Source organism: Pieris rapae, chromosome 14, assembly GCF_905147795.1.
Source record: "Pieris rapae chromosome 14, ilPieRapa1.1, whole genome shotgun sequence".
NCBI classification, from domain to species: domain Eukaryota; kingdom Metazoa; phylum Arthropoda; class Insecta; order Lepidoptera; family Pieridae; genus Pieris; species Pieris rapae.
Genome location: NC_059522.1, coordinates 8,433,144 through 8,457,366, shown reverse-complemented (window position 1 = coordinate 8,457,366; position 24,223 = coordinate 8,433,144). Strand labels below are relative to the sequence as shown.

Here is a 24,223-nt window from a genome sequence, read left to right as displayed (position 1 = left end):
GTGAAATGTTTGTTAAGTTAAAAGTGCTAATCTCATCTGCTATTAAAGATTTAATTGTTGAGTTTGAATTGAAATTGATGTGTCACAGCCAATTTACTAAGCAGGCTATATATGTATAGTACAGGAGTCATATATTAATAATCCACCGTAAAGTTGTGAATAGGTACATTCGTATATAAAGTACACTTTCCTTCATTGTCACAAAACAATTGACGTTACAGAATGGCAATGAAGTACGCTTTTAAAATTTTAATATCCATTTTCATAGTATGGACAGTTTCACTATTAACGATTTTTAAGGAAATGCAACGGGAAGTTTCAGGAATGGAAGATCAGAAACTGTACGAGCAAGCATTGAGAGGATTTAGAAAAGTTTACGGAATGAGAAATAATTTTACGGATCCACTCGCAAGTAAGAAGAATTTTGCTTTTATTAGAAATTTAAACTTTCTTCTACATTCGTTAATAATTTGCACTTTGTGTTAATTGTTACAATAATATAATATTTTCGCACATTTTCGCCTTTAAGAGAAATAAAATGTATAGCGTCAAGTTCTCTCAATTTAACTAGTTACTTGCAACAGTACTAACATTACCATTTAGTTCATACTAATACATCAATAACATTCCATGCTAATAATAAATATAATAAAATAAGCCTTTCAAATTGTATTTAGTCTAGAGTATTTTTGCATTGTTTACTATTGAATTAACTTAGCTTATCTCTAGACAAAGGTCTTGTTGTTAATTTGTCCTTCCCTATTTAGACCATGATTTATTATTGTAAAATGCATCAAATACTTCTCATAGAATATGTAAAAATAGAACACGATGTGATTTTTTTATTAGAATGGCTGGAGGGTGATCACCTACTTGCCTATTAGATTAAAAATGATCATGAAACAGATTCAGAAATCTGAGGCCAAGACCTAAAGAGGTTGCAGCGCCACTGATTTATTATTATCTTATTTGCTGGACTTGATTACATAAGCCGCGGTCAGTAGGAGCCTGTTGCCAAAAATGTATATTTTTTTAAATTATCATCATTAATAACTTTCAGCATGGCAACTTGTGGGTCCGCCGAGTCGAAAGTTTTCCATGAAAGAAAAACTTACAGCAGTGAAATACAGCGAGTTTCCACTAGGTGAGAGGGTACATCATTAGATCCTACTGAATGCTCTGCTTAACAAGACTTATTGAAAGAGTAAAATAAAAGCGGGAATTTTAAAATTGGTTTTTCCAATTATGGACTTGATCGTTTTGTTAATTTCATGGGTTCCTGGTAGATTAGTAAAACATTATTTTAGTGGTTTCTTCACATAAATCGATAAATATACTATTACAAAAATCCAATTCACATAAATAGTTTCTGTGTTATTTGTTTTCATCAAATTCTTAAAATTAACCTATAATTTAGTTCAATATTATTTCATATAAACCTTTTTCAGTCGAATAAAAATATATTTTAGGCACAAACGGATCTCCTGTTGATTTGGAAGACAATATACGAGGTCATATTCGGATTATGATAAGACAGGGATGGAAAGATTATTCTTTCAATCAATACGTTAGTGATCTTATACCCATCAATCGCACTTTGCTAGATTATAGAGACGACTGGTAAGTAGTATAGGGGTTTTGAAGTTGCCGTTGTACCCATGGGGCTATCCAATAATCCTGCAGCTAGCAATCAAACAGTCCCAACTCTTGTACGATCATCACTGTATTAACGCGTTGACACGTGGAAAACCTCAGTCTACATGATCTGCAAGTTCATGCTCCGTACTCGCCAGACATTGCTACAACTTTCTTCTTGTGATTTGGTCAATTTTTACATGATTTTACTTCCCAGGTGGCAGTTAGTACTGCCTACCTTACTGCCTGCACTATCACGAAGCTTGTTAAATTTACATGCCTACTGCCTAGAGTTTAATCTCCAAAGCATACATAACAAGTGATGATTATATACCGATATATTTCAGGAAAACAAATATGAAATATATTTTTCATGTGTAAACTGAAAAGTACACTTCGTGAATGCTGTTGTTGAAAATGTATGAATATAGTTTAATATGGACTAGCCGCATGATGTGATTCCATTAGTAACTGAGTTTATCTAAGTTTAAGTGATAAGTGATAGAAGGGTATTTTGTTATCATTTACTTTAATAGCAAATAAGTAAAAATTATCGCGTATTTTGTTTCAATTGCTTGTGTAGACAACCATGGTAATTTTAACACGCGTATCGTAATATAATAAATATATAAGGAGCTTTAGTTTAGAATATTTATTCTTAAATTTATATAATAACTAGCGGATCCGACAGACGTTGTCCTGTCTACACGTCTTTAATTTCAAAATTTCAATTTTTAATAAGCCATTTTGATGAAAATTATTATTCAAATGTTATGACAATATCTAACGATCCAGCACATGGTCACACACGATATAACACAATGATAACAAAACTTTTTTTAAATTTCGGGACAGACTAAAATTAAAATTCGAATATTATTTAAAATTTGACACTGCGATGGTAGCGCCGTCTGTCGGATGAAATGTAAAACATTCCAAAATCAACAACAACTAATAAATTGAAAATTAATTAAAAAAACATTGTCCAGCGGACAAAATTGTGAATCTAAACCATTCCCAGATCCCCTTGAACACACACAAAAAATTTCGTCTAAATCGGTCCAGTCGTTTAGGAGGAGTTCAGTCACATACACACGCACACAAGAAATATATATATTAAGATAGTATACATTTTAACCACTGAAAAAGACATCATTAGATTACTTACTAGTTATGACATTACTAGTATTATTTTAAAATACTATATACAATCACTCAAAATAATAATTATTGAGAATTACATTTATTTTATTTATAGGTTTTGCAGTGATTTCACTTTAACGTTGTTGTCCTAATACCTGTGACAAAGTTTAAATACGAGTACATTATCATAATATATTTAGTATCATTGCTCCGAGATAAATTTTTATGTTTTTAGTTTTAAATAAAATATTGTAAGGACCGTGAACAAAGGCGCGTCCAATTAAGATCTTAGAACAATAAGCTAGTCATTAAGACAAAACATTCAATAGCTTATTTATAATAGGGTGTACATTGAAACATTTTACGAGATGTAAAATATACCTACAGCTACAAATAGCGGCGTTTATAATCAATCAGTCACCATTACATTTGTATGTTTATGACTAAAGATAATTATAAATAATTTATTGTTCTATCAAAATTCAACTGTAGTAGGTAGTGCACTGATAGAAGACTCTTTATTCTCTGCCTCTCATAACCCAATTAACTATTCATTTGACGTAGTACGTGATGTACTTGATATTAAAAGGTTAATATTTATTTTTATTTAATTAATTTACACTTCGTTACAAGTAAACAAATATATAGCATAGTACTTAAAACGTATGCAACGGGCGGGCAACATTTTTAATGTAAAAAATATTACAACTACATAATATTTACACTAGGTGTTTGGTAAATATGTACTGTGAAAGGACTTAACTAAATAAAGATAATGAAAACATACTAGATACCAATACTAAGTTTAGTAAAGAATGTTGATAGAGTTTTCGTTATCTTTATTTTCGTTCGAATTTTCCAGGTGTAAACAAAAAAATTATTCAAATAATCTACCTGAAGCCTCTGTGGTTATTTGTTTTTATAATGAAGCCTGGTCCGTACTTTTGCGAACAATTGATTCAGTCCTACAAAGGACCCCCGCTCATCTTCTGAAAGAAATAATTCTCTTTGACGATTTTTCAACTATGGGTAAGTGGACTATTGAATTTATTGTACCAACGTCTTTATGATTCAAAAAAGGTGGTATATTTTATATTTTTATAAGGAAGTTAAACTTAAATGTGTTGCATAAAAATTAAAGTTTTCTATTTCAGTTTAAAATTATTTTTTAATCTATTTACTCATAATAAACAAATACTTAAATTAAAAATGACTACACATCATAGACAAACACAACCTAATTAACATTTATAAACAAAATAGGTAAATAATAATCTAATGTAAGAAATATAATCATTTCTTTACATATCCAATAATAATAATAATTTATTGCAAGAATATGGTACAAAAATGTGTAAGGCGGTACGATCGTTAGTTTTCACATTCTGCCATACAATGCCGCCCAAATTTGTCTGTAAAGGACTTTTACATTTTACATTATTAGTCATATGAATTAGTCCATTCTTACATTGTTTGTATCATACATTATTAATTTTATATAAACTGCAGTGTCTCACTCAAATAATCATTTATTAAAGAATAATTTTTACTAAATTCGAATTATTCGAATAATTTTTACAAGTCGATTTTTAAAGACTCTAGTAGGAAGATCTGTTTAATTCTTTTGGTAAATTATTGTAAACTCTTATTGCCACACAAAAGGTGTTTTTTCTAAACAGTCCCAGATTGAATTTTGGCACAGCCAATTTCTCCCCATGTCTACTTCTTCGTTCTTACTTCGACTTAAAATTATGCATGTTTCTGTGCACAAATAAGGATATTACTTATGTATAAATATTAAACAAATGAGTGATACATTATTAAGAACAAACTACCAGATTCTACTAATTAACTATGGTTTTGTATCCTTTGAAGTATACGATGTAAGGTCACAGGCGCTATTAAATTGGCGTCTAGTAGACAGCACTGAAGACACACCGCCACAGGAACTATACAATTATGTTAAAAGCATTATAATTAATAATTTTATTTATCTAAAACTTAAGCTTGGGTTAAAGTAATATCAAATATAATTTCTGTTATTGATACTTACGTAATTATTAAGTATATAAAATAGTTTGTATTATTCTGTAATTTTAGAAAAGGAATATAATAATTATATTATTTCGTTTCAAATTACATAATATACCTACTAATTACCTTTTTATATAGTATAGTATACGAAAATTTTTTGGTAGCAATAGATAAATAGACTGAAGCCTGATCAAACAAAATTTGCTACTAAGTACTGAATATGTGTATACATATGTATAATAGATGAATATTGCTTTATTAAATTGGTATAGTAAAAATGTTAACCTTTTCAGACCATTTAAAGGAGAACCTAGAGAACTACGTTAGAACGTTAACTAAGGTTACATTAATCCGTGCCAGCCGCAGGAAAGGCTTAATACGAGCAAGGATTTTGGGGACAAAATACGCCACTGGCCCCGTAGTGGTATTTCTTGACAGTCATTGCGAATGTACTACAGGTTAATAGATACAACTAATCAAATAAAGAGAGCGTACCAATTCTTAAAAGGCCGGCACACACCAGCCTTCTAGCGATGTGAGTGTCCATGGGCGGCGGTATTGCTTAACATCAAATGAGCCTACTGCTTTTTGCCTCCTATGAAATAAAAAAAATGGTATAGGTCACATAAACTCGATAAAATGTTACAACTGAGTACAAAAGTCATCAAAACAAATTGACACCCGTTACACTATACGCTCTCGTCATGCTCTTTTATTTTTTAAATAAATGAAGTCTACAATAATATTTGTTCTTTAGGCTGGATTGAACCCCTATTGGATCGAATAAAACTGAACTCTGCAACTGTAGTTAGCCCAGCTGTTGGCCACATAGATCCTGCAACCTTCGAATTTATACCACAGACCTCAAAATACCTTCAAATTGGCGGATTCGAATGGGACCTCAAATACATTTGGCGGCCCTTATTAAAAACCCGGAAAATACCCTCAGCACCAATAAAAACGCCCACTATATCTGGAGGATTATTCGCAATCAACAGAGATTTTTTCAAAAAAATCGGCTATTTCGACCAAGGCTATAGAATTTGGGGTGCTGAGAATTTGGAGTTATCGTTCAAGACTTGGATGTGTGGCGGGTCCCTGGAAATAGTTCCGTGCTCACATGTGGGACATGTTTTTAGAAAGACGTTCCCGTATAAATTTGCGAAGCGATCACACAGGCGAAATGCATTGAGACTAGCCGAGGTAATATATTTTTTTGGTTGCTTGTTGTTAACTAAGCTAATTATATAGAGACTAGCGGATCCGACAGACGTTGTCCTGTCTACACGTCTTTAATTTCAAAATTTCAATTTTTAATAAGCCATTTTGATAAAAATTATTATTCAAATGTTATGACAATATCTAACGATCCAGCACATGGTCACACACGATATAACACAATGATAACAAAACTTTTTTTAAATTTCGGGACAGACTAAAATTAAAATTCGAATATTATTTAAAATTTCACACTGCGATGGTAAAATAAAAAAATCAACAACAACTAATAAATGGAAAATTAAATAAAAAAACATTGTCCTGTGGACAAAATTGTGAATCTAAACCATTCCCAGATCCCCTTGAACACACACAAAAAATTTCGTCTAAATCGGTCCAGTCGTTTAGGAGGAGTTCAGTCACATACACACGCACACAAGAAATATTTATATTAAGATATGAATTAATAGTTTTTTTTTTATAGAACAGGGTGCAAACGGGCAGGAGGCTCACCTGATGTTAAGTGATACCGCCCACCGCCCATGGACACTCTCAATGCCAGAGGGCTCGCGAGTGCGTTGCCGGCCTTTTAAGAATTGGTACGCTCTTATAAAAGTAAAATTAAATTAATAGAAAAATGAAATTCATACTCAGCCGTTCTAAATTATTTCCCCACTGTGCTACATAACTCCTGAATGATATACTAAGACAGTATGCATAAATTCCGAGTGAGAGAGGGGAATGGATTAATGGACTCGTTCCGCGAGCAAACCCGAATCAAATACAGTATCAAACGTTTATAGGAACAAGTGTCAAAGATTACTATAATCTATACTGTCAAAGGTTCAAAGTTAATAATGGAGACTATGAAGTTATTATTATTATTGTCCGTAATAGCCGTTAATTTAAAATTCTATCAAAATTGAATAATCTAGGATAGCTACTACCTAGGATTCACTGTTTCCAACTAACTTTAATGTTTGATATGATAATAGCAGCTAACACTAAGACCATTGCTCCAATATTAAGAATAATTACAATAAAATTACTATTACAATAAATGATCAAATTGTCTGTTATTTTGTAGATCTAGTAATATTATTATTGTCAATATTGACACATCGAATAAAAGACAACTAATAACGATAATAAACTGATTAGACTTTGTCATTGTTAAATAACAAGCTCTATGACATATAATAATGAAAATCGCAAGGCAAAAGGCAGCGCCATGAACATGATACACGAACCAACTTATTTCGAAATTTTCGAGAGTAAAGTAGCATGTGTTCAGAGCTTTCTTGAAATAGTATAATTTGTAAAAACAAATACAACAAAGTAAACATATAATTGTTATGGTCTTTTTGAAAGTCTTTTTGAAGTTAGGGTGTGTCATACTGTTACTGTTAAAAAAAAAATTAACAGTAACAGTATGACACACCCTAACAAATTTTCTCTTCAGGTGTGGCTGGATGATTATGCAAAATATTATTATCAAAGGATCGGGGGAGTACGTGAAGATTTCGGTGATGTAACAAAGCAGAAAGAATTGCGAGAAAAATTGAAATGTAAATCATTTGAATGGTACCTGCATAATGTTTACCCAGACATAAAATTGCCTGACGTAAATGTTGCTTATGGGCAGGTATGAGAAGCATTAGCAGAAGACATGCCATAATATTTTAAGACGAGGCAAAAATGGAATATTAAGTGTTTGTATATTGAGAGACATCCCACTCGCAATCAGCCATTTGTCTCCTTACCATGGAGACCGTTCAATTCAGTTCTTCGAATAAATAGTTGAGTTTCACCACCAGACGTTAAGGCAGAAAACAAATACCACCCGTATCACCTCGACGTCCGTCGGTTCACAACTGAGGGTTTAATACAGTTTTTGCCACCCTCTACCACTATTTGGTACCAGCTGTAATTCCGAACCAATACGACTTAGGGTCCTTCAATCCTAGCAATATGTGTACCCATTAGTATCACATAACATCAGGTGAATCTGCCCTCCTGCTTTTTCCCCTTGTTAAGTAAAAAACGCATACTGACAGCTTATCAAAGACTTGTCTAAGATCATAGACGGAAGATAGACCAACTATAATGCTAATCCTGTTTAGCGAACAATTCTGCGTTTCCATTTGAAATCGAGTAGAAATAATAGGAGTCATTACTAGAATAACAATGTCTGAGTCGATAGATAATGCAGTATTACCGATATAATGCAAATTGTAAAGAAACGACTTCCTTTATTTCATTATTAAAACCTATTCAGAAGTAGTTGCCTATATCGCACATCTTACAAATCAATGTAATGTTATTGCGAAATAAAGTGACTTTATGGGCCATTAGACGTTCGATTGTACTTTTTATGTGTTTTTTAGATTTATAGTATTTTGGATGGTTTTTCGGTGTGTCTTGACGTGGCTTCGGAGTGGGTAAACGTTCAGACGGCTGTGAGTGCCAGATCCTGTCATCTTCAAGGAGGCAATCAAGTGTGTATACTGTATATCCTAGTGAATAATATTTTTAATCTGCTATGACAACGAGGAAATATTTTTTAAAAAATAATTTGTAGATGAAGTTGAATACAATATATAATAGATTTTCGCTCAAACTGTTTACGTTTAAATGGTTGAATAAAACTTATTTTATTCCCATCTTATAACTCTGCCAATAGATGTCGCCACAACGATTTAAACTATACGGTATTCAAACAATATAGCGGTATATAAAACAAATTAAGATAAAGATATCATATTACTTCAGATTGCTATTGCTATTGAGAATATCGAATAAAATTAGTGAAGTTTTCTATTAATTTTAATTAAATCTAATTTCAGTTCTGGTGGTACACTAATAAAGGAAGAATCGAACATGACACGGTTTGCTTGGACTTTGTTTTGGGATTTGTGACCGCTTGCATGTGTGACGACGAGTCGCAGACACAAATTTGGATTTATGACGCTAAGGTATAAAAATAATTACTGTCATATTTATAAACACTTAACCTGCAATTATAAAAAGTTTTTGGTACCTTATGCTGAGTAACTCAATAATAACATAGCTGATTTTGTTATAATCTCTGAGAGGTCTTTTCAGTCAAAGAATTTACGACATAAACAAAAGGAAAAGTGCCTCACTGTCAAGGAGAATTTTGGCGGGGAAAGCCTGGAATTAGACTTGTATAAATGTATAAATATATCAACGCAAGAATGGACTATGGAGAATTTTAATATCAAAAGACTACCTTCTGAACTGCAGAACTAACTATGAAACTGTAATTGTATTTTTCTTCTTAATAAAATTACGTATTTTATTTATTAAATGTTATTTCAAACATACTATTTTTTTCCCCAAGTACATCTTGTCTACTACAGTTGCCAATGGGCTGATCGAAATTTATTTCTACGTATATGTTTAAGATACTTTGTAATAAGCAACACTCATTGTTTTTAAGGAACTTTAGATAAAAGATTTAATACTCAAATAACACGATGTTTAACCCGTTAAGCACTGCTATCAGTTATAATAATTGATAAATAATATCGACATTCAGTTTGAGGATTCCTTGTCTTGTTTTCGATTAATATAGAATATAGGTTAGAATTATGGTTCTACTAGACTGTATTTAGAAAAAAATATACTTTCCTTTTTTGAAGCGGTTTGAACTATACAAGAAATTGTATATAATTGTATTTTATTGTGACCTAAAAAATTCCTTAAGCTTTACAGCATACTTGTTATTTGAATTTCACATAAAATGGTTTTCGTAAACGCAACCACAGGAAGGTCCGATGTTTGAGACCGCATTATTGTGGTCCAGTAAAGACCGCTTTGTACGAAAATTTATTTACCTCGCAAATATCATACACTTGAATTTATCGTTTGGAATAAAATACAATAAATGAAAAGAGCATTATGAAAAGTCAATGTTTTACATGAACAATTTTGTTTAGAGCCTAATTAAAATATAACATGACAACAACAATTGGTTTTAGTTCCCTTGAATTGGACACAGAAATGTGTCTGCGGCAATCCCACGTAAGGCAGGTAGATAAAACTGATCCTTAGTTTCCTGTTTAGAATTTAGAAATGATTTGTATTGGATAGTCCATTTAATAACCTAACCTAACGAATAATATTATAAATCAATCAGTGGCACTTAAACCTCTTTAGGTCTGATTTTTGAATGTGTTTCATAATCATTTTTTAATCTGATAGGCAAGTAGGTGATTAGCCTCCTATGTGACATACGCCGTCGACTTTTTGGGTAATACATGTTAGTTTTTTCTCGATGTTTCTTTTACCATGCAGATAAATGTGCATGTATAATGGAAGTCCATTGATGCACACCAGTGAATCGAACCTACGACTTCAAGGATAAGAGTCGCACGCTTAGCTGTGTGGCCAACACTGCCGCAAATTAATTAAACGGGACAAGAAAAAAACATTTAGAGCAGAAAAATCACGACACAACCAAAATTACTTCAATTGCCATGGACATCCCTCAGGGGCGATTTCCATTCAGTTTTATTTGGAATTTTCTCTCTTGTTTGTTTAATTTGTGTCAATTAAAAGATTTAACTTCTTTTATTCTTTCAAAAAACACGTATATTAAATAATGTTTTGAAGTAAAGCCAGTGCATAATTAATTTACTTTTATACTGTTACTGAAATCATGTTTTGTTATTATTTAAAATAGTTTTCACTAAACAAAGCTAAAAAGTATGTATATATTTGTCACAAACAGGAAGCTGACACAAAATCAGAATCAGTCATTTGTCTAGATACTAGTGACCAAAAATTTTTATCAAAATAAAACCAACCAATAATATTTTCTGATCGTATTATTTTCTTAACATTTTAGAAGTTTATACTCACTTTTAACGTAAATAGAAACAGACTCTAATTAGCCTAATTAATAAGACTAATTTAAAGTCACAGAAGTTTCAAACGATAAATTTGGATTACCTTAAACATTAGCGAATTTCCTCATTTTTGGGAAAACAAGAAAATATAACGAGGAAAGCGGAACAAGTTTAATCCAAAGCTTAAATATAATTAAAATTTGATTTCATATAATTGGGAAAAAATATATATATATATATATATAACATCGGAAACGTGACATATGTACTTTATGATAAAATAACAGTAGCACAAAGGAACACTATATGTATGAGGCGAGAAAAGTCAGTATATCGTATACGTTGGGGTACGGCTGGGGTTGATTTCAATGGTTTTTTTTTCTGTAAAATATTTGCGCACTGTGTTGGTCTAGTAACACTAGAGGCTCCCTTTGTAACACTAGAGGACATGGTGAAGGAAAACATCATGAGGATCACCTTCTGAGGCACAGAAGGCTGTTCTTGAACGCCTATTAATAGAATGTAAATTAAAAATAAACAGAATGAAACAGGTTTTATCATCAGACGTCAAGGCAGAATACGAAATACCACCCATATCTCCTCAATGTCATTCCAATGAGTGTTTCTTAAGGCAGTTTTTGCCATCGTGGTGGTGGTACCCACCAAAGTATTTGTGAACCAATTACACTCAGGGATGCTAATTCTTAAAAAAGCAGCGACGCACTTGCGAGCCTTCTAATGTGAGTCTCCATTGGCTGTACCACTTTTCATAAGATGTGCCTTCTGTCTGTTTGCCCCCAGTTATGTAATGAAACAGAAATCTGACGCCAAGACTCCAGGGGCAGTAATCCTGGTTATTAAGATTGGCGTGTTTAGTCAAACAAATTATTCAGATTTATAATAGCAGCGTAGATAAGGCCCGAAGGTATTTTAGTACAAATTGTGGAAGAAACCATAAACAACATTTAGCGTTGAAGGCTCGTTTACATAATAGAACCCAAGGAAGATAAATTTCGGTTTACACCACTGAACATATTGAAGGGATGAGAAAAATTGCTACCCTACGCTTTCTGAATTCTGTTATTTTTGTAAAGTAGAATTGATGTTTTAACAATAATAATATGTTGAAGTGCCCTAACCGCAATATAGGTTTAAAGGAGAAACATATTTAAACGTCTATTCGCGACATTTTTAAGCCAAGTAGATAGTGGTAAAAAATGCGAAACAACAATCCCTAGGAAGGATAGGTAAGTAGTTTTTTTCATGTTCTTTGAATTTGACTCACTTATAATATATTTTACTTACTTAAGTGTCACAACACTTAGAATAGTTACATGAAGTTAATACAAAAAGTGGGGCCTTAGAGAGGATTTACGACCCCAGGATATACGTTATATGCAGACAGTAGCTTAATCGTCTTTAATAGGTACCTATTTGTAATCTTACATAGATTTTTATCGCCTCTTTAACCGACTTAAAACAAAAAACAGGAGTCGATAGAATTTTGCTCTGTATGTTCTTTGGTGTTCAATGGTTCATTAAAGCAATTTTAACACCAAAAGAATGACTATTGGTGGCAATATTTTTGTATGCCAAAAAACAAGAGTTGTGTTCGAAATACAAATAAACAATGTTCTATGTTCATCGATACATCAAACGTAAAAATACATGTACGGTGGAAACAACAAAAAATTCTATTTTTTAATCTAAAAACTGTTGTACTGTTGGGCCCAGTCACACGTCACTTGGCCGTTTTTCACACGGGACCTATCGAACTAGTGACGTGATTAATTTATCATGTAACAACTGGCCACTGCAGTATTGAAAAATCGAGTTTAATTTTTTTGTTTTTTTTTTATATATATATTTTTCTTTACTTTTAGAATGACTTAAGTTAATTGCAATAATGTACTAAAATTAAAAGTTTATTATTGTGTTTTAGGAATTCATTGTCCTATAAGATGGTTCATTCTATAAGGGAATAGAAATGCCATCAAATATTTAAGAAGATTAAGGAATTTTTGATTAGTCTCGCTGAAGACCATTGATTAAAAGTACAGAAAACGCTACCACTAACCCTACCCACGTAAGTAATGCAATAGAACATCGTGTTTTTATTTAGATTTACTTTTTCTTGTCAGCCAAAGTAACCAACCCTCTAAAAAATAATAGTACATAAACGTATTATCTTTTTATAGAAATCCTCTTAAATACATTTCGTTTCAAGCATAGACAATGTGTGGGTAATATATGTAAAAAGGTAAATAATTACTGTTGAAGTAATCACTAAATAAGAAAACCAGAGATTTTCACAGTTTTCAAATCAAGGGCGTAGAACGGAAGAGAAGAACTGGCATAAAACTCTCGGCCACTTATTAGTCACTTATTAGCTGCAACGTTGTTGTTGTGTGTTCCACATGACATCTTAAGTAATAATGGACGCCGCATAAAAACAAAAAAATCAGTGGCGCTACAACCTCTTTTGAGTCTTGGCCTCAGATTTCTGAATCTGTTTAATGATCATATTCAAATCTAATAGGCAAGTAGGTGATCAGTCTCCAGTGCCTGATACACGTCGTCGACTTTTTGGGTGTAAGACATGTCGGTTTCCTCACGATGTTTTCCTTCACCGAACCAAATGTTAAATGCGCAAATAGAAAGAAAGTCCATTGGTGCACAGCCGGGGATCCTTAGGTGCGGACGCCGAATGACTTGAAATAAATCAAATATGTTGAAATAAATCCAAAACCTAACGGCACACGGATTAATGTCCTGAGTACAAAAACTCGATTCATTTATTTCATGGAAAGGAATAGGTCTGATAAGAGGAAAAATAACCAAATGTCGAGGTACAAATAGCTTCGTTACTTTGATTTACACGTTTTGTGCGAAATACAAGCTATCTCGAATAAATATATTTTTCGGACGGCACTTTTATGAGAATCGCTCTGTCTGATATACGACAAAGTTCTACTTGTGTTTGCAGTATCAATTTAAAATCAAATCATTTATTCCAATGAGACCGACCACCTATAATTGCATTTTTGAACGTTAAATAAAACATGATGATTCTAGTTGCCCCTTCCAAAAGGTAGTTTCGTGTGGAGAAGATTGGACAAGATACTCCACAATTATTCTTTTAAAATAGAATTTACAATATTACTTAAATAATTATATTATGTGAAGTCACTATACTTCTAGAGTAAAACAACTTTAGTCGTAGAATATTATCCATTAAACAGTAATAAAGAATAAAATAAAACAATGAGTGAGATCAAAATAAAATAATTACAGTATTATAAAACAAAAAATAACAAAAATATGTGAAATTAGATCAGCAATTGATTTTCTTTAAGACTTATTCTTTAAATGTTATATATTTTAATCTATAACATTTTTTGATTTTTTAGTCATTAGAGATTTCATATAGTCTGAGTAAAAGTCAAAATAACTTAATTTATACAGGTAAACAAATACACTTATGAATGTTAGATAAGAGCTAAATAAAGTTAAATAAAACATTGAAGCTAAATGAATTATAACTTTACATTTATTACCACTTCGTAAATGAAGGGCGTAGAGTGGGCAAGCAGAACTGGCAAGAAATTTACCGCCACTCTTTTTAATCGCTAAGTTTTGAGTCATACAAATTGTTTGATCTCGAGCTAATCGATCCCAAGGATTAGGATCATTTAAATATACGCTAAATTTATAAAACGCTTTAATTATGAACCAGAGAGTTGAATTTATTCAGTGGTTATAAGATATTAGGGGTGGGTTTTATTTATTCTGTATTTTTTTAATAATAGGTTATAAAACAACATTTATGCATAACATTATACAAGAAAATATTAGGTCACACGCACATCTTTTATATTAGAATATAATTAAACAATCAACCTAAAAGTAAAAAATTATAACTCCAAGAAACTCAATCTATCTTCATTATTATAAATAAAGTTACGGTAAGTTGGAAGATAAAATATAACAATTTAAAATCAACGCTTGCTTGTACAATAAATAGTACGAACATAATTTCGACGTGACACGAAAGGCAGGAAAAGTGTAGCATTCACTAAAGTTTAAAGAAATATTACCAACTAAAGGAATGTTTAGAGACTGTGGTTGCTAGTGCCAAATAATTACACTTGGCATTGTAAGCGGTCACTTGCTAACTTTGCCGCGAGCGCGTACAATTTTGATGAAGCCTCATTTACGCGTGGCTTATGGGTGCGTAAGACATACAATAGTATTGCATGTGAGACTGTGATTTGGTTTCATACTGGATTGCAGTTCCATTATTCATAATTAGTTATAAAAACATTTTAAAGTTTCTTGTTCTGTCTACCTTTAATATATTCTATTATAAATATTCAATAACTATTCTATAGTATTAGTATGAAGTTAATGTAAGAATATTAAACATATCTATTGTTTAGTCGTCAATGAATTATGTACAAGATAAATTATTGTGTTACCGCGTCATTTGCTATGATAAATTGTGTATGGAAAGTCGAGAATAATAACTATATTAATGTTATTTACCGTTCTGTCTCTAAGGGTTTAGATAACAAATGGTTGTAGTGTGGCTTTAACTGTCTTGTTTCGCTTAGTTCTTTACGATAATATTTTACAAAACCAAAGAACTATTGTTGTTTTCAGTTGGGATTTATATTTCAACATATATATGTAACATATTTACAATCGATATTTTTTCAATGAGTAGTAATCAGAAATGGTGATGTAAACATTTATTTCTTTTCAGTAGTTTATTATTATCTAAAAATTTTTTTTTTATAAAACAGGGGGTAAACAGTCAGTCACTGATACCGTGGATAATGTCAATATCAGAGGGCTTGCGCTCGTTTGTTATCGTAGTACCTATTTACTTTAAAATCAGCACCCCCTCATGTACCGCTGGAATTCGATGTAATTCCCTCATCCAATCCTGGTTTCATTATGGAATCACGCTTAGGAAATCTCCTTTCCAACAAAAAAAGAAGAATCACAAAAATATACGAGGAATTGAAAACCTCCTCTTTTGATGTCGCTTTACCGATCGTTATTGACTCGACTAATTGTCAGTATGAGTATTTACCAATTCTTCTTCTTCTTATCCAGTACACTCATGACAGAGCGGTAGTGTTCATTATGTAGTAGTGGTAATAGAAGGGGCAGATGTTATGCGCTTCACGCCGTTTCGCTATCGTTGCCTATTAGAGGTCAGCCTGCTGCATTGATCGAGATAACCTCCAACGGCAGACTTGAGCAGTCTAACTTGTATATGACCTTCCGCGCGGTCTAGTGCCTTCCACCTTCCCTTAAACAACAAGGCGTTCTATGGACTGATCACCACGCCGAGTTACGTGTCCGAAATGTAAGGATGCGAGATTGTACTATTGAAAAAAGACTCTGCTTAATACCGAATTCTTGAAGTATCGAGACGTTCATTAGCGTAGCATTCTCCTCCAGAACCACATTAGAACAAATATTGCCACTAAATCAGTCGTATCTGCTAAAACCTTTTTTATAAAAGTGATGATTGAGTACTTTAATCTGTCCGTACTACGCCGAATCTCGGTGTAGTCGTGATCCGATCTTTTCAGATATGACCACACATTTCTTCCTCAAGCCTCAATAGAGCCTGTATGGACTAATCTTCCGTATCTCTAAGGCCCTTTTCCTCGTAAATTAGCGTAAGGATAGTCATTACAGACCTCACATCGCAAACTTTGATGCGTGTACGTTGAAGTTAAATGGAAAAGTTTTTAGGCGTGTTACGAGCCCGGAGAATTGACCTTAGCGACTTTTTAAAAGTTCCTATGAGTCGTCAAAAGAGATAGCTAATGCCGTGAAAGTTTGCGTGTTTGTGATAAGTTTTTCGATTTACGCCTTTAGTATATATTTTTGGGTTGTTATATGAGGAACTCGCGAAAATAATGAAGATGGTGTGCAAAAAATACATTATAAGAATTATAATAAAACATATAAATACCACATATAATCTTGGAAGTTATTTTTAACCTCACAAAATATTATTAGTTTTCTTACAAACAAAACATTGATAAAATTTTCATATTTATATAACATTCTGGTTGGATCGTTGAGCAAGATAAATCTTGGAAGAATATTACAATGTGGATCACGTATGAATCTAAGATCGACCAAAAGTAATGTGACAGAAAATATATTGTAACCACAAAGTACATAAGCATTACTGCCACGTAGTTTTCACAAAATTTAAATTAATATCGTTTATATAATATAATAGAGTTAATATGATATAAATATAGAGTTTATATTCTAATTGTTAAATGAAACACGATTAAAACACTAATTTATATTATATATTGAAAAAACCATAATGACGACGTGTGTAAACCGCCCGTTTACACTCACATTACCAGAAGGATCGCAAGTGTGTTGCCAGCTTTTCAAAAATTGGTACGCTCTTTTCGACAAGGACGAAATAAGGCGAATTAGTTCGGAATTTCGGTTAAATTCGATTCACTTAAGTGGGTGGGTGGTTCTTATAACTGCGGTATAATAGATTCCCACAAAATATAAAAGTGCAGGCAGCCTAGCAATATTTTAATTATGATTAAAATACCATCTATTGAGTGATCCCAATCTACGGAAATGAAAGTTCATCCAAGTTCTACCAAGTTTCTTTTTTTTTAAATTGTAACGTTAGCATATAAGTGTTCTCATGTAAGTGACTAATGTCTATTATCAGAATAAATGTCTTTAAACCTAACACATTGGGTTAATACCTACTACCTGAATACTTGTGTTCAAAATTAAAAAAAAGATTTCAAATAATATATTTATTTAAAAAAAACATTATTTACTCTCAGTAAACCTCAACAAGCCTCAATGATATGGGCCCACTCAAGTGGAACAATCCTTTATTGTCTTTAGTTCTATAGACCCATTAAAATAATGCGTTTCGCCGAGTTAATTTGGTTGAAATGAAATTAAGTGAGCAGAAAATACAAATTGAATTCCTCAACGTTTTGTAATTGAAATAATTTCTGTCTATTTTCACAAAATTGATTCAAATTGTGCAAAAGGTGCAAGGTCTAATTATCGACAACTGCAAGATTATTCAAGCAGAATATTCCAGAGATTTTTATTTCCTATTAATAATGATTCGCGTGATTACTAGAAAGCATGTCAACGACTAGACTGTATTCTAATTCTAATAATTCTGAATTTATACTTACATCAAATATTTCATTTTTATAAAGATTTTTTTAAAAGAGCTTCGTCGATAGCAAGATAGTTAAGTTACTTTAAACTTGTTACTATAGTTGAAACAGTATATAAAAAAACTATAGATTAATGTTTGTAAACGTAATTCTTAATAAATCTAATTTGATAATATTACAACAATCTATCTAGTAATTGAGTATGATTCAGTAACGTTAAATGCTGGTTTGCAATAGATACCTACATCGGTACTTTATTGTTAAGGACGTCGCCACAATAGTAAAGAAGTCTGCTGAAGACAACCTAGGCTCCAGTGTCACGTGAATGTCCAGGCTATTCAACGTCCCGCCACCACAGACAGCTCTAGTGAAAAGACTGAAAGGGAAAAAACCATTTGTACTAGTGAATTAGTATTAATGCACCTTAGTCTAAAGTGGTAAACATTAGTACGTGAAAAATAGAACAAAAGAACAGAGTGTTTTCCTTTTGATAGAGACTGTAAGTTGAGACACTTTCTTTTGTTAAATATTCTTATTAATAAATAAGGTTAGACTCAATTGATGTCTTAGAATATGAATTTAAAAAAATACGCGTTATACAAATACGGTCGGATTTTTTTTATAAATAAATAAATGTTTATTAAAAAATTACGTTTTTTTTAACCTCTTAGGTTTAAAGACTTCATTGCTCAAAAAAAGACAAAAATGTCACTTTAGTATAATACTTTAGATCAACATACAATTGTAGTCGTTCTTAAAATGTAGATAGCCGTACATGAAATAAGCTAAAGAGTAAAAGTAATCACATAATGAATTAAAGTAATTAAAACTAATTTAAGAAAAAGATTTTAATGCATTTTAAGAAGTAATAATATTTACGCCTTCGTAGGTAAACATTTCTTTGCCGTATTTTCATTTATTTACATTGTTATTTTCACGTAATAGACCGAAAGATTTTGATCGATTAAAATAAAACAAAACTTATTAACAATATTAATTTAATGATAATTTTGTTTTCCGTCAAATATTCCTACTAGTGACGGTTCATTGGAACAGATTGGTGCATTGCGGTGAAATGCGTCCTGATGTAATCTGCTATGTACATGTCTCATTTTAACATTAATTTATAGTAGTCAATTTATTTGATCGCTTTGGCTTTGCAGTCAATCGTTAATTTTGTTATTGCCAACATTGATTCGATAACACATGAAACGGTTGTAGTAGGGTAACTGTGTAGCGTTTTTCTGTGTCCAAATAAATGTCTAAAACGATTTTTGACTTTAAATAACCTACTTAATGTATTTGTGTAACGTTTTTAACCTTTTACAATTTATATAAAAATACTAGAATATACAACTTGAACATAGTTATCGATTTCCATGCCACCTAGACTTTACGATGTCGAATTCAGGTGTTGGTGTGCGCGGGAATATAAAAATTCACTGTCATAATTTTTCTCCATCGCGCGAAAAGAAGTATAACTTCAATATAAAAAACCTTTGTAACCATTTTTTTTTAATAGACAGTTAATTTAAAAAAGCCTAACACCATAAAACTCCAGAGTTAAAGCTGTAATCAAACGAGTTCGCGAGTTAATAAACATAATTCATATTCGCTAGAGACAAAAGCTCCAAAAGTTCGAAACGCAAATAAACCTTGTTTTCGCAATCAGATTACAATTTTATTTTATCAAATCCGCAAAATGTACTTCGCACCTGAAATCCTTGACGAATTACGTTCGTTCCATGTTCTAACAAAGTGAATTGCGAGTTATCTTGAAGCTTTGTGAAGTTTCATCTAATTTGATACCTGCGAGATTCTTAGACACTACAATGAATTGAAATATTTGCCTAGAGTTGCAGATTGTAGGTTACACAATTATCTCTGAAGATTATGTAGATTTATTTGTGGAGGATATTCCTTATTTATTCTAAATATATAAAACATAGTCGTGTATGTTACACCACTTAGAACTCAAGATCGGCTGGACCGATGTTAGTTAACTCTTTTAAGTGGATTCTGCCTCACTCCGAATAGCAGAATAAGTCATAAAATATCGGATAAGTTATCGAATAAATGAATTTCATAGATGCAAGCAGCATGTGGTGCCATCTCTCGATAAAACATTTGCAAAAAAGTTGTAATACAATAATGAATCCGCAAATCAAGTTTAAGTTCAAGTTAGCACGAAGTTCGCCGGGTCAGCTAGTATATTAATAAAAAGACCAATTTCTGAAATGTTACTGGAAAAATCTTGAAACATTCGGGAGCGCAAAATTTATTCTAAATACACCCAACCGAATATTTGTAAGACATGATGGCGAGTGGATCAAGTCGTTTAATACGTCTGGTCTCCCCAGATAGGTTTTAGTACAAATATAAAATACGTTTTAGCATTCGCATAAAGTTTTACGATGATCCGAAACATTTTCATAACATTCTCGTATTTACATGAAAATCATATTCTATATAAGACACTCTTATTGGTTTTAAATAATATTCTCGCGTATGCTGTATTGAATAATTGAGTAACGATATATTTTTGGATTTAAATTAAAATTTCAGGTTGGAGGAGCCTGAAGGAAATATTGCCTATTCTCACCCATAACTAGTTTGAAGGCCTCAGTGGCTAGGTCCCAAAAGTTGTATATATCCTAGCTGTCGGAGTAATTTCTTTAGTGCTTTTCAGGGTATGTCGTGAGCTTAGTTGTACCTAAGCCGTGCCTTCTGCAGGCTGGGCAGAAGGCTCACCTGATGTTAACTGAAACTGCCGCCAATGGACACTCAATACAAATACGCGTGTGCGTTGTTGACTTTTTAAGAATTGAGGTTCTTTTCTTAAAGACCCTTAGTCGAATTCGTTCGGCTATATTGCTGTGGGTAGCTGGGGTGAGTGAAGTAGATTATACATAACATATATGCAACTATTTTTTATCTCTGAAAAAATAAATGTACTTTCAATGTAAATATATAAGAAAATTGAAACTTGATACATTCGTAATATGGCGAATTACTTAAAATTCAGGCTGCTTACACCCATTACCGTCACCCACGTAACTGAGGCAGATAAAGTGGACGTGACATATATACGAGTAAAGAAAAATGAATTGTCTATACGCTTCAGCCAAGTCAATTGTAACGATAATAGGAAAATTGAGTGGTTAGATATGGGTTACTTAATTGTATTTACTATTTGAACAATTTTTTCAAATGCCAACATTTTTTACTTTAAAGTTTATTCCACTTTAAAACATAAACACCATATTTTAATTAAACTTTATTGGCGCAATTCATTTTTTTTATTTATATTGTTTAGATTGAACATTGACAGGCGAATAGATGGCTGATGGTGCAAAAGAGACCTGGAATGAAGAACTAGGACCAGTCGGCGATAGCAATAAAATATTTCTGTATTTGCAAAAAATATGTTAATGTTATTATCATAATGAATCCTCAATTAAGTTTATCTAAAGTTAACAAATTAGACTGTTAGACGGAATGAAGTTAGCCGGGTCAACTAAAAACACATCTCTAAAAGATGTGTTTGTTCGGTGTACTCATTTCATGATGTTACTTAGTATTGTAAAGTGAGCATTTTCTCTAACCAATATCAAATTGTGATACCCCTATTGGTATCAGACTACTTTGGAATCGCATTTTATAGCTAAGTACCTATCTCGTAGCACAAGTATACGTGGCTTCCTTTTCCTAACAGGATAGTAAACCTGCCATTACATACGAGCTTATGGATAAGAGTTTATTTTGTTTTTTTTTACATAAACATAATGTGTTTTATATTAAAATGCGACAAGCTTTTTATAAAACCTTTGTGAGATACAAAAGAATATTATTAAATGATTATGTGTCTGTATGTTTGTCAGTATGACAGAGTCAGAGAGAGTCAACAAAAAAATATGTTAATTTGTAAAATATGTATTGTTTAATATGAGTTGTGGTGACATATTCTTAGCCATCCATTTTTTGGTTAAAGTTATTAAGTTATTAAAGTTAGTAATCATATAAATATTTTTTTTCCATCTGAATTTTTTTTTAATCTGATGAACTGAACCCTGGGTATCTAAGTTAATCACGACGATACTAAAGTACATACATTAAATAATAACATACATAAAATATCTGACTTTTAATTAAAAAACTTGTAAACATAAATGTTGTCGCTTTTGTATCTGAACAATATTCTATTCCATTTGTAGAAAATATTTCCACTGAAAACTCTAAGTTTGAATTGAGATTTCCTGAATTCAACGCGTAGCAAGAGCAATTTTTATTCATTAGTTCAATCTCGAGGCATCTAAAGTGAATTAAAACCACTAGTCCAGTTACATTGAAATGGATACTTAGTAATCACGAAACATTAATTACGGTTTTCAAAGATATAACTTATTAAAAACTAGATAAGGATAAGGTTTAGAAATTGAAGATAAATTACTTGCATATTAATAATGATTGATTAAGATTAAAAAATATAGATCCTTTTAGAAATTTGGTAGAGTTTTGCAGATCAGAGGGTGGGTGGAGGGAACAAACACTCGCGGGGTACTCAACTCTTGCCCGTTTGCCCCCTATTCTATAAAAAAAATGTATATGTATGAATGTGTATGTGTTAAACATCATATATATGATAATAATAATAACATATCGAAATTTTTATGTTCTAAAAGAAGGTAACATGTCAATATTTTTACGTATGGTGTATCCAGAGATACGTATCATTGTGTAGCAATTTTATTCGTGTCGACGATGTCCACTGGCGAAGAGAAATTATTTTAATTAAACTAGGAATTAAGCACGAATGAGATTTTTCAATATATTTTTATTTTCACTACTTTATTTCAATTGGTGGAGTAAAAAGTATTCGCTTTTATCGGAATAAATTTATTCAATGTTTATAGAGCTGTATTGATTTTCGGAGATTGGATGTGTGTGTTCGGGTTTCTGTTTAATATATTATGTTAAACTTAAAGCTAGTATATTTTACAGCTTACGTTATTATTTCAAAGTGATTTTGTCTGAAGATGATTAACTACTAACTGCTGCCAGCGTTAAAGGTACACTGACCAAACTTTAGGTGGATGAGAGTAACATTTTTACGGATGAAACGTCACGAATATGTGCAGCTTCTTTGTCGAAGAAAAGGAGAGCGTAAGAGCGATTGAGACCGATTAAGAGAGAGAGTGAGAAAGGGCAAACGTAGCAAGTAAATAAGCATGGAGCGAGAATAGGGAGCAAGCTACTGAGAAAATTGAGAGAGGGAGTAAGGAAGATCGACAAAAATTACAGGCTATAGGTTGATATATTCGTATAGTAGTTACACATTAGAACTTTAGATGGCAATTCAGTCGCATAGCGTCTTGTGCAGTAAACGCAGGTTTATATTATCATTAGCACGTATACATTGTGAATATAGTTATGTATACAAATATATGGAGTCATTATATACTGGTACATGATCATCTATCGGGGCCTGTACCTTAGTAATAATTAATTTACAAATTTCACTTCTGACATGTTTGTTTTAATTTTCTACTTTCAAGTTTTAGTTATTATTATTATGACTATGTTAAGAACATTGTAAACTCTTTATCTTTGTGCGTTGGAAATAAAGTTGATTACATAAAAAAATATAATGCATTTAATTTTAAGAGTACTATCTCCTTGGCAATGAATAAAGAAATAATGAATGCGTATGTATGAGGTGGTTGCGGCACACTCAACTCATAATGGAATGTTGTTGTTTAAAATGAAACTTGACTTTCTGTGTTCTTACTGTTTTCATATGAAAGTAATGAAATAATTAAAAGACTTTACTTTAAGAATGATACCGAAATTATTGAATATGCTAAAAAAATAAGGGACAAGGAAAAAGTTTCGATAACGGACAAGCATGCATGGTGATTGTCATGAAAGTGGTGGAAGCGAGAGAGGTGTTTCAGGACTGTAACAAGTGGAGATCCGTGCTCTCTGCACTTCGGTAAAAGGGCGTGGTAATATAAATAAATATTTGATCAATATATAGCTTAGTTCTTAATTCGTTATACACACATACAAAGGATAAGTATAATATTGTTAATATTCTATCAGATTGGT

General features: G+C 32.0%; 1 protein-coding gene across 1 annotated transcript; it reads left to right on the top strand.

Moving 5' to 3' along the window:
- The first annotated feature begins 324 nt into the window (after positions 1 to 324).
- Positions 325 to 7,681, top strand: LOC110999216 (putative polypeptide N-acetylgalactosaminyltransferase 9). The gene is made up of 7 exons (XM_022268162.2): positions 325 to 412; positions 1,061 to 1,144; positions 1,470 to 1,620; positions 3,641 to 3,807; positions 5,106 to 5,270; positions 5,570 to 6,015; positions 7,493 to 7,681. Exons 1-7 carry the CDS (start codon positions 325 to 327, stop codon positions 7,679 to 7,681), a joined length of 1,290 nt encoding a protein of 429 aa, XP_022123854.2.
- Positions 7,682 to 24,223: the final 16,542 nt, after the last annotated feature.

What these genes read in the sequence shown, in the direction of transcription:
- LOC110999216 (XM_022268162.2), top strand. Translation starts at nt 325, where the DNA reads ATGGAAGATCAGAAACTGTACGAGCAAGCATTGAGAGGATTTAGAAAA. An exon ending in CTAGATTATAGAGACGACTG is followed by an intron (nt 1,621 to 3,640) that starts GTAAGTAGTATA and finishes CGAATTTTCCAG; the next exon opens with GTGTAAACAAAAAAATTATT. An exon ending in ATGCATTGAGACTAGCCGAG is followed by an intron (nt 6,016 to 7,492) that starts GTAATATATTTT and finishes TTTTCTCTTCAG; the next exon opens with GTGTGGCTGGATGATTATGC.